We start from the raw sequence: 14,170 nt of genomic DNA, 5'->3' as shown, positions 1-14,170 counted from the left end.
TCCGCCCCGATACCCCCCAACCATCATAATAAGGCAGGGGTAAATCAGGTTGCGATGGCAGACGGATCGCCACCACCGGGCCGGCGGTGGCGATCCGCCCGCCATCCTAATCACCCTCAAGATTTTTATCTCTGTCTTCTGCTTAATTTCTAGCACCCTTTCCTATTTTTTCCTTTCTGACAAATTTGTGGTTGACAAAGAACAGATCAAATCGGTACATATCAGAGTTCACTCTTTTAGTCTTTTTCATGGAATTCGTCATCTGCCACTGAATCTGTGGCAATCTGTGGTAAACATTTTTTGTGTGAAATGTCAACTTATAATAAGCATGTCTAATTGTGCTGAATGTCCCTGTGCGAAAACCAGTGATTATCATTATTTACAATTACAATCATTTTCTTAATTACTATGAGAAAAAAACCATGCTTTCGACACGTACGTCAAATACTTGCTGGACTCAGTTTTAGCTTCTGTTTATTTTTTATTATCCTTTATCTCTTCAGAAAGCTGTTGCCCGGATTAGGAAATTAAGAGTGAAGATAAAAATGACAGCATGGCAGACTACCTGCGTGCTAGTCAGAAATTGGACACTTCTGAATGTTTGGTTTCGTATGATGTTATTGACGACTCTAGATTTGTGGAGACTTGTTCAATGAGCATTCGTTAACATGTAGCTATAGAAAATGATCACCTATCTGTCATGTTTGTAAAATTTATAGCCATCGTTTTCCGAAACTATTAAGATATCACAACGTTTGCAGCAAATGAGACAACGAATAGGGTCTGGAAAACCAACAGAAATTGATATCTAAATGGACAGCATAGACCGCTATGTGTCAGTGTTCTTGTTCAGGCTCTTTAGGTGCTGATATATCTTTAGTACACTGTTCTACCTCATTACTGAGTTGTAAAATTACGGTCTATAGGATATTGTCTTTCAGTATAGCGTCACGGTGAGTATAGGTATGCATGTAAAGAATTAATATTCTTAACACAACATTTATGTACCTTCACAACATAAATATCTTAAAAGGTACTTAGATTTGGAGTTAAGAATAGTAAATCTATACGTACCCATAAAGACTCACTTTGGTAGTTGATATTCTGGAGTCAATGTATGAATTTGTATAAAAGGTATTTATATAGCTTAAATTTAGCCAAAAGGCAGTGAAGCGCCTGGCCCGAAAATTTAGATTTCTGTGATTTTAATATCTCTCCTAAAGCCACCTTGCGGCAACATAAATGACTATTGGGCTAATTGCTCGAGACCATGAGTTCGACTCACAAAGCTATTTGTGTGTGAAAGTTAGACGACACCTTCAAATAAAACTTTTACGAGATGGTTTTGCATTAGTATATGGATTTTCTCATACAAGCTTCTGTCTCAGTAAATCTACTACTGAGGGCATTCCAGGTCAGGAATACCCTAGATTGTTGTGCACACCAGCCCCTCCCCCAACCTGCACTACATTTACTATATTACAACCCCCTCCCTCACTGAAAAAAAACCCTGAGATGTACTCCTCTTAAGGCCAGGAGTAAATCCCTTACTACAGTGGGAATGGGATTGGAACACCCCCCTCCCCCCTCCAATGGTTTGAGGTGCAGGTGGACTTTCATCTGCCTCTGTAATATAAATTAGATTAGGCTCTTTAGTCTGACATGACCACATCAGTCTGCCTGAAACTTTGGGCATATTTGGTAGATTAAAAACATTTTAAAAGTTGAAACTTGGTTCCAGAAACTTTTGGTTAAAATAGAAGTACTTTTGGCACTTGATATATTGCACTGACTGTATACACGCCCATTTACTACTGTTAAGATTAAAATCTTTCAATGTTTTAAACCTACACAGACAAATTTACATACTACTTTAAAGGTCCTGGAGCTTAACCTCCTGCCCTGGTTCACTATTTTATTAAGGTTCGGACATTCTTGTGGAAAAAACAGCATGAAATTGAGAGAGCGTTGCTGATGCAAAATTTGTAGGGGTGCACCATATTCACTGTTAGTCAGCATCCGTATATAATGCAAGAGTGTTTAGACTTATCATAGAGATATATTCGTTGATATAGAAAGGAAGAAATGTAAACAGGCCTCGAGAAAAGAGAAAAGGCCATCAGTTATTACAAAATGTATTTGTGTATGTGTAACGTTCAGTTTTACAACGATATCATGTATTAAGTGATATTAGGTTATGTTAGAAGAATAGAATGTAGGTTGCTCATGTATAAGTATGAGGTGAAAAAGTTGAATTGATAATCGTAATGTGTTTAGCTGACAGGCCTAAGCATGTATTTAAAAGTGAAGGCCTCTCGTTCCATATATTAGCCATGTTTTATTAGGCCGACAGGATTTATAGTTAAGCTTACAATTACAGTGAATTGTGAAACTTCATGATGCGAGGGTTTTTCCGTTCATTATTTTTGTTACAGGTGCAAGGCCATGCAGCTTGTTAGTTAACAATAAGTCTTTGTGTAAAGAAATCATGATAGAAGGAGTAGACAGAAAGGGAGTGAACTTGCAACTCCTGGTACAGAAGGAGCCTGGGACCCAAGGTCGAATTACTGAAAAGGAAGATGAAAGGGTCCGAATGGAAATCTACTGGAAGAAGATCTGCCTGGAGGGGTGTGCTGGAGGGCGTGAACAAGATTTTGGGGTTTTGTATTAGGGACAGCGCCCCGAGGGAATGAGCAGACGAGACTTAGGAGAGAGACCGAGAGGAGCACTAAAGATCGAGCTCTCATTTAGTGAAGACTTCTTAGGAAGTTTCACTGCTGACACCTTTTTGCGCTTAGCTTACCTGAAAGGGAATATTATGTAGAGATGTCACTTTAGAATAGAGTAGGGACAGAGATGTTTGATTCATGACTCTCAAATTTGATATCACAATAATTGTACCTGATGCTTCTAGAAGCTGTAGTTTTGTTTATATTTAGTCGAATGTGAATACTTCGTAGAGTAGCATTTGTGTTAGTTCCCATTTATCTTTTGTGCCTTGTATTGAGGTGCCTTTATATTCAGATGTTTTTGCTGATAATAAAAGGTCAACTTCCCAGACTTTGAGTCATCCTGTATGAAATGTCAAATTGCGGTAAATACGATCTGATAATTGTGTTTCTTCCCTCTACGCTATTTGGCAAATAAAAAGATCCTGGCGACCTGAGTGGGTTCTTGTAAGTAATTGGTTAGAGACAAGAATCCGGCGTTCCCAAAATCAAACTACTTGTGACCTATTAGCCTTTTGGTCCTGATGTGTTTTATGAGACAAAAGAGTCCAGGAGAGGTGATGAATTAGGACTTGGGAATAAGAGCATACAACAAGCTTATGATGCACAACTCAAGATCATGGTGTAAATAAATCCTTACTGAAGATTTCAAAAGCAATAAAGAGCAGTGCAAACTGCCAAGATTGTGTTTTTTTAACTTGAATTCCAGGAAGCACTCCTCTTAACTATTTCCTAGATCTTTTTGGAAAAGGGCAAGTATTAAGTCATTTTTTAAAGTGGGAAGTTTCTCACATTTTGTTGTTCAAATGGTAGCAAGATCTATCATCAACTTTGCAAAAAGAAATTCTGTAAGTTATATGTTATAGAGCATGCATTACAAACTGAATTGTCCTTATGTGATTAAAGAAAGTATAATTATTATTATTATGAATATTATGAATATTATTAGTAGTAGTAGTAGTAATAGTAGTAGTAGTCATAGTAGTAGTAGTCGTAGTAGTAGTAGTATTAGCAGTAGTAGCCGTAGTAGAGTTTATGGCTCCCTAAGTGAATTCATGATGCTAAGACAAGAGGGAAAAGCCACCCTAGACACGTAGAAGATGCCCTGTCAAAAATGGCATAAGACACGGTAATTCTCCATTTCTTGCATTCCTGTTGCAGATTGTTCCATAATTTAAAAGCTTAATAAGTGAAACACATAACTTGGCACAAGGAGTGACTAGAATTATGGGCTGATACATTTGCATCAATTTTGCTAATTTGGATTTTTTTCACCAAAAAAAGAATCTGTGAATCCTACAGAGGTATGTAACCTGCTACATCGGCTCCAATGCCAGCCAGTTCCAGGCACATCTTCCCACTGCAGATGTCTGTGCAGCACTTTCGCAGAAAGCATTCGGGTCACTGAAGTACTGCACGGAGATATGCAGGAAGCCCCAAACAGAAGAAGATGTAGTACTCAGTTTCAAATAAGATACATGCCCCAACTGCTTGAGCAAGTTTGTCTCTGTGTAGAAATTGAATAGGTTTTTTGTAACATATGGCATGTAGGAACTTGCTCCTTCAACAGGCTTATCCTTGAGCATTCATAGCACAGAATCAGTCCAATTCTGCTTTTGCAGATGATATAGGGGGATTTTCCATGCAGGGTGGCCAGAAGATGTCATCTTAGTTGTGATGTTACTTCCCTAGGGCAATAGCTTGGCTTTGCAGGCATTTATATTTAAATAGTTATGTCTCTTCCACTGATGGATGGCCACAAAGAAACTTCTGTGATTCATATTTAAGCCTGCAGCATATCTACTGAGTCTGATAATTAGCTGGATGTCAAAGGCTTAACATAGATCCCCACTCCCAAATAATCAGGCTTATGTTAAACATTTATACTAAAAGAATGCGTGACAGGGAAGATCCCAGAGGCACCTCATGTCATCTCCTACTTGTCTTATCTGTTGTGAGGGGGGGGGGGGGAGTGCTAGTGGCTGAAAATGACTAGACAGAAAATACTTAAACCAGTACAGAAACATGGAACTACATTTCACCCATTTGATTTGGAGATGTCTATTGTCCACAACATTAAAAGTGACAGAAAGATCCACAAGGATCAGTCACACTGCATCTCCATTAAAAATAATTACGATTTGATGTAAGGCAACCAACAAGATAGTTTATGTTTCATGTTTAGGGTGAAAAGAAATCCCAGCTGCCAATAATCAAGGTTATGAAGACCTTCAAGGTAACTCAACAGCTGTGTGGCCAGTAGCACCAACAGTTTCAGGACCCTTATTGGCAGAGTCATACATTTCATTTCGGTCAATGGGTTGTTTATAAAGAGGGAGACGACTCCGAACCTCCAGGGTTGAAGGACAAACCCAGTCAAGCAGATCAGTGTTAAATAGTTGGGTGACTCAGCATGTAATATAGAGCAAGGCCTGCATATCAGCAAATGGAAAGGATCCTTGAGGAATCTGTCAATACAGCTCCTACATCTTCATCTATTCCCACAACTGGTTACAATTCTCGGTTATGAAAATGGCCCCATAGATAGGCTCTTCAATGCAACCATAACAAAGGAGGGGCTGTACTGCTGGCTCCCTGGTATAAAATGAGACACATTTTTTTTTTTTAAATACTCGCAATAGTTGTTTCTTTTTCTTGAGAAAGGTGTGGCTTACTCCTGAATTTTCAGGAGTAGGACTCACTTTATTCTCTATTATTTCTCCCATTCTATGGCAGACATAAACCAGGTGCCCTCTTTCATCGCATCAACTGTGGAAGATGGCATACGACATTAAATGAGTGATCTGAACCTTTTCAGAAAACTTAACCTAGTGTTCTCTGTAATGGTCAACTTCTTCCAGATTTGGGACTTTTCTGCTCAGTTTTCTTGGTAAAGGGGAATTTTACTAGAGCATTTGACCAGCAACTCATGCCCCTGGTGAAGTACTTCCGGGTGATGAGTTAGAGGCTACTACTTTTTGTTGTATTTGTCTATGGTTATATAGAATGGATAATTTGGAAAGACTTTTGGTGTCATGTGTGAGGTTAAGAAGAGTAAAGGGTAAGTTTAGTGGATACTTACCAACTTTTAATACAAAGCTAAGCTACTCGTTGTGCTTGGTTGCAAGGGTGTGGGTGTAATGGAACAGTAGATTATGTTCTGCCTCATTTCAATGGACTAATTTTTTTATCTGCATTGCATAAGAAAGAGATTTAATCTTCTGCTCATTTGATGACGCCATCATGGACTTGTGTAAGTAAATCTGTATTTTTTAAAATCTTTAACCCATAAAAAAATCGAGAATATTATAAAAAAAAGAATCATAATCTGGGCATCAAGTACAATTGTATTTCAACAACTGTATCCCTTTTGGGACTATGGGGGAAACTAGCTGTTGTAAAGTCATTGTACATTCCCTGATCCCATCTAATATGGGCAGATGATGAAAGACTTGTGGGCTAAATTTTAATTCTCGACTAGACTGCATTGCTCATTGCCACCAGCACCATCTCACAGTAGTGCATTGTGCTAAAAAAGACTCTTGTGCATTACGAGAAATTAAAGCTAAAGTAATACTAAAGTCTTTGGATTGGATTGGATTGGATTGGAATACTGCAAAGTGATTAAAAACACCTCACTGACATAACACAGTTATCTTTGATTTCAGAATTATTTGCTCGAGCTGGCAATTTATTTTAAAATTTTTGACCTTTTGAAACTTGCAAATGTTGTATGTTTCTTCTCATTCTACAGGTCTCCTTTTCTCAGTTTCCTCCTTTTTCCTCTCCCAGCATCATTTTCAAAGCCATAAGAATAGCGGCACAGTTTGCACCTGATGCCAGTATTGTCAGTTGTGTGGTAATTCTGCATACCTATAATTTTCCTCGCACTAATTCTCCTCGGTATTAAGTTAAAGAATTTGCCCGAGCAGAAAATACGGAACAAGGTAAAATATGTGATTTTCCAACAAAGCTAAACTAAAACCTCATACTGGCCAAGATAACTTGGACTCAGGAGTAAGACAGCAATGTGGACTATAGGTACCCATTGTTTCTATGCAGTCAGAATGGTGATCTGTGTGAGCAGTCATATAAAAAACAAATAGGCAGAACTGGTAGTAAGCTCACACTCTACATCATAGTATGAAAGTTGAGTTCAAAGCATTGAATACCTGCCTAACAGCATTTTATTCAGGGCCACTGGAATTAGGTGATGATGCGTCCACTGCATTTTCTGCATAATTATGGATTTACCACATTTGCCACATAATTATAAATATTATATGATTTTGTAAAGCACATAGCTACCTTGCCAGGGTGTTCCAGTGCTGAGATTTTTGGGTATACCATCCGGGTCATAACAAAAAAGCACAGTTCAGAAGAGACAAGTCTTTAAGAGTTTTTGGGAAACTGAAAAAGAACGGCAGCCCCTCATAGAAACGGGCAAGGAATTACACAGCTTGGGTTCCAGGTAGGAAAAAGGCCGGCAACCTTGATAGCTTGGGGCCTAAGTAGGAGAAAGACTGGCCACATAATCCATCATCTGTTGCATAATTTAAGTAAAAAAATAGTTTCTAGCTCAAATAGATCTAACATTACTAAAACAACATGTGTTGCTGCGCAATGAAGGCACTTCGGAAAAGTTGATTGTCTATTGATATATCTGAGTGTTTAACTGTTTCCAACGAGGTGGAACCTTTGCTAAGATAGTGTTAACGTGTAAAAAAAGACAAAATATTACAGTAATTCTGTCACAAATTGTGCGACATTTCGAAGCATAATTTGCCTATTCTTGCCACATAATTCAGTAAAGCCTGGAGCATAATTTGGTACTCCCCCATTGTATAATTCCAGTCGCCCTGATTACATTTCAATTTTTGCCCTACAGTAAATTTGTCTCCAGAAACTTTCAGCTTTGAAATTAAAACAACTAATTCAGACTAACAAGATAAGATGACATTTTATCTGGCTATAAATGTAAGTAAACGTGGAGGTTATTTTCATGTAAACAATAGTCATAATTTAAATTTCTACTGTGCACTGTTTGAATACAGTAAGTGCTATTTATGGCAAATATTGAAAATACAGCTACAGACAGTGCTTAATTTGTAAAATAATAAGCACCAGGGACCTGACCAGGAGGCCACTGCAGCTTGCACCACCCATCACCCCTGTCATCGCTGCCAAAACAACTATTAACCATCTCTCTCGCCCGCAAGTGCAACAGTTCAGATTGTTCCAGGGACCCAAAGCTAAAGGAATGGTTGGGGAGGCAGGTATTAGTCATTTTTAATATAGATTGTATTCATAAACAACCGTTGTTCTGCTCATCTCTAAATTAGATGAACTGTGCCACCATGTGGCAGACTGTCATAAGCGTGGAAGTGTGGTGTTGACAATTAAGCGCTGGTGCCAAGCAGAGCACCAGACACCAATTAAGTGCTGGTGCCAAGCACCAGAAATCACGTCTCAAATTAAGCACTGGCCACAGAGGACCACCAGCAAAAACCATCTGCTCCCATAGATCACATTTATGAGTGCAAGTGGCAGGATTTATGTCTGCAAGGAATACACAGCCTCACAGCCACAAATCCTGTTACTCCAATTTAATATTGTCCCACGACACTGCAAATTCTGCAGGGGTAAATGCCATTCAAGGGGTAGGGAGTGGGTGTTTCAAGGTGTGTTCAGCCTCTAAGTGGACAATTTCAAACTCCAGTCTGTTCCTTTCCCACCCTGGAAACAGTAAGAGATGTGCTTCTGCAAAGGGTAGGAGTCATCTCTTTCCAGGTTCGGAAGGGGAATTGATCACAGAAAACCTTATAGGGGAAAGAGTTACTCCACAGGGAAAAAACGTTAAACCCAACATGGGAAAAAGCAAAACAAAAAACTGTGCAATTGTTCTCATGTATTGATATTTCTGCTGGTGCAATTGTGCACTATGTATAAGTATACTGGCGTAAATGACAACTCACAGACACACCAAGGAATTCACAAAGGTTTTTCTGAAGTATAAAACCTGTGACTGGCACAACTTTCCAAGATTATGGGCCATATGTATCATGCAAAATTGCGAATTTCTGCGTTTGCGATCGCAATTAGGCTTAATGGTATGTTTAAAAGAAAAACTGACTCGCAAAATGAGGAATCGCAAAATTTGCGATTCCTTATTTTGCGAATGCATTTAAGGAATCGCAAATTGCGATTCCTTAAATGGAATGTATGAGGCACCCAAGTTGTGTGAATATGGCATAAGAAATTGCAAATTACCACCATCTACAGGTTGGTGGTAATTTGCGATTTCTTTCAAAAATGCAAAAATGTTGCATTTTTCAAAGTGGCATGTGGCGCACACACATGCCCTTAGGGCATGTGTGTGCGCCACATGTGCACCCATGCTCATTTCAGGGGTGCGACAGGGTGTCCTTTTGACACCCTGGCACACTTGAAATTGCATTCTCAATTTGCGATTCTCTCATTGAGAATCGCAAATTGAGAATGTCTTCCCATTCATTCCTATGGGCCTCTAGCCCCATAGGAATGAATGTGGAGGTATTCCTTAATTGCGAATTGCAATTTGCGATTCGCAATTATGGAATATGTAGGATTCGCAAAATGTATTGCAAATTCTACATACATAGCGTTTTGCGATTCTCAAATAGCGATTCTCAAAAATTCGCTGTTTGAGAATCGCAAAACCTAACATTGATACATATGGCCCTATATCTCTAAAGCTTTGTGAATTGGAAAAGTTTTAATTCTCTACCCTTGAGGAAGCGTAAATCTGCAGGTGTAAATTTAGAAACTTGTGAATCACGTCCAGAATGTTGAGGCACACAGAGGTTTCCTATCGACTTTCTAATTTTTGTCATTATCCATACCACATCAAAGGTAGAATGCAAGAGTGACTGGTACTGACTGGGGAGATGTGAGAGACCGTGGCTCACCAACCAATAAGCCAACAACGTCACTAGTTCACATAAGTATTTGAAATTCCTGTGTGCTAGTTAATGTTCTTCTGAAAGAAGCTATTGTTTTCGACATAGGCAACTATCTGAGTTAATTTTGCTGAGCAGCAGTGTAAACAAATAACATTAACTCTTATTGGTTTCTGAACTATTTTTTTTGTTGCTTTTTTACATTCAAACTGAAAATGTTCTATACAAAAGGCACTACAATTTTATAACGCTAAATATGGATCACTCGTTACTTTCAGCTGCAGAACTTAAATTCAATGGGATATGCGCTTGTAGGATGCCTGAGGAAAGGTAGGAAGCAATGTTCTCAGCCGGGACGTACACGGCAGGACATTCTTCTAGGTTCACCTCATCATTTCCGAAGGTGGCGCGTTCTTCGTTGAATAATTGCTGGGTACCATCAAGTACACGCTCCTTTCCTGTAAATGTAAATGACAAATGCATGAATAAAGGTGACAGCTAAATTAATGTTCGTAGTTATTTGTCCACAACAGCTCAATCAAAGGTAGGGGCAAAGCTTTTTGCTTCTTTAGGTCAAGTGCCTCCTTTTGGGTTCCGACCAACCCCATTACTTCTCCCGGCTACTGTGCAACATTTGCTCCTTTTCCCCCTAGTCTTACAAAGAGGGTGATTTTTCATCAGATTTGAAAGAGGTTCTGATACAGGATATCTCCTAAATACGTCCCACTGCATGCACAGAAAGAAAAAGTTAGTAATCTGTAACACCAGTTCCCTATAATGTGTATCTTCACTACATTACATTACAGTGCATTGCCAGCCCTCCTAAAGGTATAAGATGGCCTGGATATACAAATATGACTCAAATACTGGACAGGGTATTGGGGGCAGATTATAAACCAATTGTCAGGTAGTGTGACAAATTCTTTCACTCATACCTGAAAACAAGGAGTAGTGAAAACAGAAGTGTACTCATCTAGATAGCGATAGGGTTGTTTTTCATATTACGTGTTTTGCATTTTATCAATATTAACATGGAAACACGCAATTGCTATTAACTGTATTATTCACAGTTCAGAGTCAAATTGTTTCATGTCATGTATGTATTTTATTTCTAGGAGACAATGTGTCTTTACTTTCTCTCCCATGTGAAATGTTTCCTTTGCATAATAACTGTAGAATGCCCAAACTACTTGTTACAGTGCAAGCTGATTCAATGTATCTCGTTTGTTGCAGATAACTGTATGTTTGAAGAACGTTTAGAAAAGTTGTATTGTGTAGTATCCTGAGAAACTAATCAGCCCTAGAGTGCATCTGTATTTTTTAACCTGATTGGAGCATGTTACAGGAACTTTGTGTAGCAAATGTTAGAATTGAGTATTTTAAGCTAGTGTAGATGAGAGATCAGAAAGTTTTCCTGACAGCATATCTTTATGGTAGAACTGATTTATTTAACATTTTTCTTTGCAACAACTATATACTAATTTGTTCTCTTACTTATATGACTTTGATTGATTTAAACATCATAATTATTAAATGCATTTATATATTCATTGTTGATTGACACTAATTTGATGATTTCTAACTTGTAAACCTTTTAACTTTCAATAAACCTGTATTGTTTAAAAGCGTAACCATTCACTGTCTTTCTTTGAGGAGCGTAATGTGCTTCATGTTATTTAAATGTATTGATTTGATGATTAGTCTCAGTTGTGGATTTGTATCCTTAGCACCTGGTTGACCAATTCGCTCGATGCCATTCTACCTAAGAAAAGATTACTTACCAGGGGTAGAAGAGTGGGATCCGCCCCCTGGTATTCACCAGAGCTGAGAACACTCAGGAAGGGCTGCAAGAGGATGGAGCGGACTTGGAGGAAGGACTGGAGTAAAAACAGCTGGACAGAATATCGGGTGGCTCTCGGTACCTATAAATCTGCCATCAAGGCAGCGAAGGCTGTGTTTTTCGAGGAGAGAATAGGTCTCTCTTCCAACTCTTCGAAGGAATCCTTCAGGGTTATCAGAGAACTCCTGCAAACTCCTGAACCCCTGGTTACTCACGACAACCCACGTGAGAAATGTTCCGAACTTGCTTCTTTCTTCAAGACCAAAGTTGAAAACATCTTGGCATCCCTTCCTCAGCTAGCCCAGGAGACACACTCGGGTGGCAGCCCAGGGCTTTGCCCTGGGCCGCGGGCAGTGGAGCTGGATTCCTTTGGTCTAGTTACGGTGGAGGAAGCTCTCGGGGTTCTGGCGACTGTGAAGAGTGGGTCACCGAGAGACCCTGTACCGATGAAATACCTGAAGCAGGTCGCCTCTATCATCGGCGGCTCTGTGACTGACCTTAATAAATCTTTCTTTCTCCAAAGGAGTGGTGCCCCCCAGTTGGAAGGGAGCGGTTGTCAAGGCCCTTTTGAAGAAGCCTAGCCTCTTCCAACTCTTTGAAGGAATCCTTCAGGGTTATCAGTGAACTCCTGCAAACTCCTGAACCCCTGGTTACTCACGACAACCCACGTGAGAAATGTTCCGAACTTGCTTCTTTCTTCAAGACCAAAGTTGAAAACATCTTGGCATCCCTTCCTCAGCTAGCCCAGGAGACACACTCGGGTGGCAGCCCAGGGCTTTGCCCTGGGCCGCGGGCAGTGGAGCTGGATTCCTTTGGTCTAGTTACGGTGGAGGAAGCTCTCGGGGTTCTGGCGACTGTGAAGAGTGGGTCACCGAGAGACCCTGTACCGATGAAATACCTGAAGCAGGTCGCCTCTATCATCGGCGGCTCTGTGACTGACCTTATACATCTTTCTTTCTCCAAAGGAGTGGTGCCCCCCAGTTGGAAGGGAGCGGTTGTCAAGGCCCTTTTGAAGAAGCCTAGCCTGGACCCCGCCGACCTTGCTAATTTTAGGCCTATCTCTTTGCTCCCCGGCATTAGCAAGGTGGCGGAGAAACTCGTGAACAGGCGTCTATCGGGTTTTTTGGAATCCAATTCCCTCCTGGGTGACTCCCAAACGGGTTTTCGCCCTGGTCAGGGGACGGACACTGCCCTGCTCGCAGTCGTGGAGAATGCCAGGAGCATTTTGGATTCAGGGGGATCGGTGGCAGTGATCCTCCTTGACCTTAGTGCGGCATTTGACACCGTACACCACCAGGTGTTACTCCAACGGCTGGCGGGGGTGGGGGTCTCCGGGATGGCCCTGAAATGGTTCGCGTCATTTTTGGAGGGCCGGACGTTTGAGGTTTGGGAAGGCCAGGAGAAATCAACATCTGTCCCTCTCCAGTGTGGTGTGCCACAGGGCTCATCGTTGAGCCCTACATTGTTTAACATCTATATGGCCCCACTGGAGAGTGTGGTGCTGCCACTGGGTATCAAGATCATCAGCTACGCCGATGATACCCAGTTGGTGGTAGGGCTCCCCCCGTCGGCTAACCAACCCGACCGGCTGCACACCTGCTTATCTCAGATCTTTACGTGGATGTGCAGCTCAGCACTCAAACTTAACGGTTCGAAAACCGAATTGATGATGCTGGGGAATTCCCCTCCCTCCCTCTCACCGAGCAGCTGGCCCAGCTGCCTGGGAGTGGCACCCACCCCCAAACAGGAGATTAAGAGCTTGGGGGTGTGGCTGGAGCAGGACCTCTCTTTTAGGACACATGCTAAAATAACAGCAGGCGTGTGCTTTGGTCTGCTCCGGGCTGCCCGGAAGATCTTACCTCTTCTCCCGATGGCTTCGAGGAGGCTGCTAATCCAGGGACTCATCATCTCACGGTTGGATTTCAGCAACGCGCTGTTTCTGGGGGCCCCAGAAACAACCCTAAACAAACTGCAGCAAGTACAAAATGCTGCTGCTAGGCTCCTGACGGATCTTCCCAGGCGTCAATCTGCCCGCCCGGCGCTTAAGGCGCTTCACTGGCTTCCTATCAGAGAGAGGGTGAATTTTAAAGCACTCTGCATGGCCCACAAAATCCTGCAGGGTAAAGGGCCACCCATCCTACGGGAGATGGTTCAACCCTACAAGGCCCCTCGTACATTGCGCTCGGATCACCAACATCTGCTGCAAGTCGCGAGAGTGAGGAAGGCCAGGACTGGCGGCAGAAGATTTTCCATAAACGTTGCAACTCTGTGGAACTCCCTTGCGTTATTTCTTCGCTCTGAAACGAGTACTTTACGTTTCCGAAAACTTTTAAAGACCTACCTGTTCCCTGCTTAATGCCGCTGTCTTGTGTTATGGTGCCTTTTTTTTCTGGAAGAGCGCGGGGATGCCCAAGGGTAACCAGGCGCGATACAAAACTCAGTAATAATAATAATAATAATAATAATCATCATATAGTGCTTTATGGGCCCAGAATCCGCACAAAGAAAAGGACTTAAATTGTAGGAATGTAGAGATACATCTCAGGAAACTTAAATTAAGACTCAAACGTTTCCAATTCTTCACTGGTAAGCAGGCAGAGCTCCCATTGTCACAACTGTTCCTCAAGTGTCTATAAGAAAGACTAGCATCACAATCCCTTCAC

At 41.2% G+C, this 14,170-nt stretch overlaps 1 protein-coding gene across 1 annotated transcript in view; it reads right to left on the bottom strand.

Annotated features, from left to right (window-relative positions):
- Positions 1–1,122: 1,122 nt before the first annotated feature.
- The window catches only part of HSF4 (heat shock transcription factor 4), a 463,098-nt gene continuing 450,050 nt past the window's right edge, over positions 1,123–14,170 (bottom strand). The window contains exon 12 of the mRNA XM_085639409.1: positions 1,123–10,125. Within this exon, the coding sequence (XP_085495535.1) occupies positions 9,929–10,125 (197 nt within the window). The 3' untranslated portion in view covers positions 1,123–9,928. The remainder of the gene's footprint in view (positions 10,126–14,170) is intronic.

Source organism: Triturus cristatus, chromosome 12 (assembly GCF_964204655.1).
Source record: "Triturus cristatus chromosome 12, aTriCri1.1, whole genome shotgun sequence".
NCBI classification, from domain to species: domain Eukaryota; kingdom Metazoa; phylum Chordata; class Amphibia; order Caudata; family Salamandridae; genus Triturus; species Triturus cristatus.
The sequence above is the reverse complement of the archived record's forward strand: the minus strand, read 5'-3'. Positions and strand labels throughout refer to the sequence as shown.